Source organism: Helobdella robusta, assembly GCF_000326865.2.
Source record: "Helobdella robusta unplaced genomic scaffold HELROscaffold_13, whole genome shotgun sequence".
Lineage (NCBI taxonomy): Eukaryota > Metazoa > Annelida > Clitellata > Rhynchobdellida > Glossiphoniidae > Helobdella > Helobdella robusta.
The window spans coordinates 1,214,371-1,218,097 of NW_008703718.1; the positions used below are offsets into that span (position 1 = coordinate 1,214,371).

At 31.1% G+C, this 3,727-nt stretch overlaps 2 protein-coding genes across 2 annotated transcripts in view; one reads left to right on the forward strand and one right to left on the reverse strand.

Annotated features, from left to right (window-relative positions):
- The first annotated feature begins 902 nt into the window (after window positions 1-902).
- Window positions 903-2,856, forward strand: HELRODRAFT_97485 (hypothetical protein). Its single transcript, XM_009014162.1, has 3 exons — window positions 903-1,030; window positions 1,765-1,926; window positions 2,449-2,856. Exons 1-3 carry the CDS (start codon window positions 973-975, stop codon window positions 2,688-2,690), a joined length of 462 nt encoding a protein of 153 aa, XP_009012410.1. The 5' UTR covers window positions 903-972; the 3' UTR covers window positions 2,691-2,856.
- A 222-nt stretch (window positions 2,857-3,078) lies between these two features.
- The window catches only part of HELRODRAFT_73674 (hypothetical protein), a gene marked incomplete at both ends in the record, with an annotated part of 20,958 nt that continues 20,309 nt past the window's right edge, over window positions 3,079-3,727 (reverse strand). The window contains one exon of the mRNA XM_009014163.1: window positions 3,079-3,295. Within this exon, the coding sequence (XP_009012411.1) occupies window positions 3,079-3,295 (217 nt within the window). The remainder of the gene's footprint in view (window positions 3,296-3,727) is intronic.

A 3,727-nucleotide genomic window follows, 5' to 3' on the forward strand; every position in this document is an offset into this window, starting at 1 on the left:
CGCGATGTTCAACAGCGCTCCTCAATGAATTTTGAAAACAGATAGGTCTTGAGATCCGCTCTGAACTTCGCAAGTGATGGAGAAATAGTTAGAGAAGTAGGTAGAGAGTTCCAGAGAAAAGGACCAGAAAAAGCAAAAGCAGATTTGGCAAAAGAGTGTTTAACACGAGTTAAGAAAAAGCGAGAAGAAGAAGACGATCGTAAACCGGGGCGTTTAGGTTCAATTAATATATCTAAGTACTTAGGAAATAATTTAGATTGAGACTTATACATGAACGTGCAAATTTTAAAAATTATTCTATATTTTATAGGTAGCCAGTGCAAGAGAACAAGATATGGAGATATATGAGAAAAGAAAGGGGCACGAGCAACTAGACGAGCAGCAGAGTTAAAAGCTTTACTTAAAGGATAGAGTATAGAGTCAGGAAGACCATAGTAGAGCGAGTTACAATAATCAATCCTAGATAAGACTAACGAAGTAACAAGAAGGAGAAGAGTAGGATCATCAAGAAAAGGCTAAAGTTTTTTTATTCTACGTAGATGAAAGTAAGAGCTTCTAGCAACACTATTAATCTGAGAAGAGAGAGACATAGTAGAATCAAAGATAAAACCTAGACTACGAAACTTATGAGAGACATCAAGAGTTTTAGAATCAGGTAAGATAATAGGAGGAATAGTAATTGAGTGTTTAGATTTATTAAAACAAATTAATTCAAACTTAGATGTTAGGTGCCAAGTACAATCAAATACAATTGAACATTATTTTCTCAACCACCAAAGTTCTCAAATACTAAATCGTTTATCAGAATATAATCAGCGTTCATTTAAATAAAACCACATTCTACGATCCAATTAATACCATTTAGTAGATTTATAATCTTTGGTATCTTAGTAAAACTGCTACCTGAGTTTACCTGTAGTGAATGTTTTTATTTGCTTTGATCGGCGAATTTACGAACAAATTTTTCAATAAATGAAAATGATTAAACAAATTTTGAGTTTCTGTTTCCTGCAAATGTTACTTTTTATAGGTATTTTTTGTTCAAATATTTTTAAGCAACTCAAAATGGATGTATCTTGTTAATTCTTTTTGTTTTTCTTAACTTTCAATTTTAACAACAGTCTTCTCTTCTCCTTTCTAATTGACTCATTAATTCTAATGTCTAAATCACTAATGTAATGCTAATCTAATCTTTATAGTTTTAGTCTTAAAAGACTGTTGTTAGGACTCTTTTACTTTTTTAGAGTTCTTATCTTAGGAGATGTATTTAAAATTTAAAAAAATATTTAACAATTGATACACATTTTATGATTTTATTGTGCAAATCAAAAATTAACTTTTAATTTATAATAGAAAATTGGTTGATTTTAATAAATTTAATAATTTAATTTAATATTTTAATTAATGCAAAAAATTTACTAGAATGAATATGACTATTATATTTTTTTCATTAATTATTGATTTATGAACCGTTAATTAAGAGTTAATTTAATTAAATAAAATAAACTAATTGAACATTATTAAATTAAAAATGGTTAATCATTTCTTATTTTTCATTTCTATTTCTTATTAACCATTAATGTGTTAAAATTAAATCAATCTTTTATTTTCCAATTTCATCAGATATTTTCTAATAATTTATAAATAAATTGGTTTTTTTTTCAAATTCTTAAAGTTTTTTTTATTAAGCATAATATTTTCACAAAATGTTATAATTAACAATTTTTTACATATTTAGCTCTATAAATTTAAACCATTATTTAGGAAGTAGCAGCAGTTTGTATTGCTACCAATGTGATTCTAGTGACAACTTGGACTGCAAGGAATACTTTGACCATGATAACATGAATGAAATTGCTCTCAGGCCAACACTATGTACAGTCGATGCCGCTGCCTACTGCATCAAAACTACTGGAGTCTGGGGAGGTATGTTTGTCGCAGCAAATTAATTCGATGTTGTTAATTTGTACCTAAATGAGGATGGCTAAGATGTTGTTAATTTGTTTAAGCAAATTAAACTAATTTTAGTATAAATAAGAATTTTTTCTAATTTGGAAACTTACATGATAGGAAATATGGTGGACATTTATTGTAATGGTTTTATTTCACATGTATTGATTTAATTATACGAGAGCTAGTTCGTGAAATTTGTTGTTGTTTGCAAACTATATGTTGGATTAATATTTATTTTCTAAACAATATTGTGTGTCTCAAAGTCTTTGAATCAATTCAATTAATGTTTACAGCTGCTACCTTGTTTATGGTTTTAATCTGATCTTTCAACTATTTCACACACACATTTTAAACCTCAATTAAACAAACTCGATTTTTATAGTAGAATTGAATGATATTAACTACCGAAATAATTTTCCACTCAAGCGAATTTCTTATCCATTCAACACAACCACACACCAACCAGCATCTCGCGCAAACATTCCTGTCACTCAGGTTCTGTGGGCACGACGAGGTTCTGCAGCTCTCGAGATCTCTTCAACCAGTGTCAGTATGTGCAGTATGAGGATCATGACAGGATATACAGGGCCTGTATATACACGTGCAGAGGGGATGGTTGCAATGGCGCCAAGACTCTTTCCCTGGCCACAAATAAATTACATTTACTGGCATGTACATTATTCTCCATGTTTTTTTTATTCTTAAACCGACAAGTTAATCACTTATTTTGTGTATAAATTTTAAATTAAAAAGATTATTTGTTTTTTTTTGTTTTAAACAGTTTTTTTCACCACGTTATTTTCATGATTATCATTTTTGCTGTAATTGTTTTTACATTTCATTTTTTTATAAATGTTTTCATTGATTATTTGAACAAGAAACTAATAAAAAAAAACACGAAATGGATAAGTGGAACTTTTTATTGGGAAAAAAAAGTTCAATAAAAAAAAATTCAAGTTTGATCGTTGGCGTAAGAACTCGAGTGGGGTGGTCATCAAACAGAAAATTCTCATCAAAATTAGTCACTAAAATTAATCTTTTGATGTTTTGGGAATAAATTGAGAATCTTCGTTCACAATCACCACCCATCTTTCGTATTATTAGCAGCATTAATATTGTCACAGTTTACAAAGGATTCAAACATGCGGATAATCTTTTGTTGTGCATTTGCCTTTCATACGCCTGCAAACTCTGCAGCTGCTGTCGTTGCTGCAGTAGCTGTTGCTGTTGGTGGAAGCGTTTGCTCCTGAAGGACAGCAGGCAGATGAACGCTCTCCTGAACTTCGACGACATGGCGCTGTACAGTATTGGGTTGATGGAGCTGTTGGCGTACACCATGATTCTGTCGTGTGGTTGTTGTGTATTGTGGTTGTTGTGTGTCGTGTGGTTGTTGTGTATTGTGGTTGTTGTGTGTCGTGTGGTTGTGTATCGTGTGGTCGTTGTGTATCGTTTGGTTGTTGCATGCCGTGTGGTTGTTGTGTGTAGTTGCTGTGGCGCTAAGGTTTTGTTGTTGTGTCGTGTAGTTGTTGTGTAGCGTGTAGTTGCTGTGGCGTTGTTATAAAAGGAAGATGATATCATATCGTAGTATATACTACTTTATATCAAAGTAGATATACAAATTGCTAGCCACGTCTCTTTTACAATGATAATATGATGTACGTACATTGATTATATTATTGAACGTTTTTAAAAAAAGTCAAAACTAAATGTTTATAGCAGTTGATTTATTTCAAGATGATTGACTAACATTCTAGCCTTAATGACAGATGTATTA

Coding starts and splice junctions, on each gene's coding strand:
- HELRODRAFT_97485 (XM_009014162.1), top strand. CDS start 973: ATGAAAATGATTAAACAAATTTTGAGTTTCTGTTTCCTGCAAATGTTA. Junction 1,031..1,764: donor GCAAATGTTACTTTTTATAG/GTATTTTTTGTT, acceptor ACCATTATTTAG/GAAGTAGCAGCAGTTTGTAT. Junction 1,927..2,448: donor AACTACTGGAGTCTGGGGAG/GTATGTTTGTCG, acceptor CCTGTCACTCAG/GTTCTGTGGGCACGACGAGG.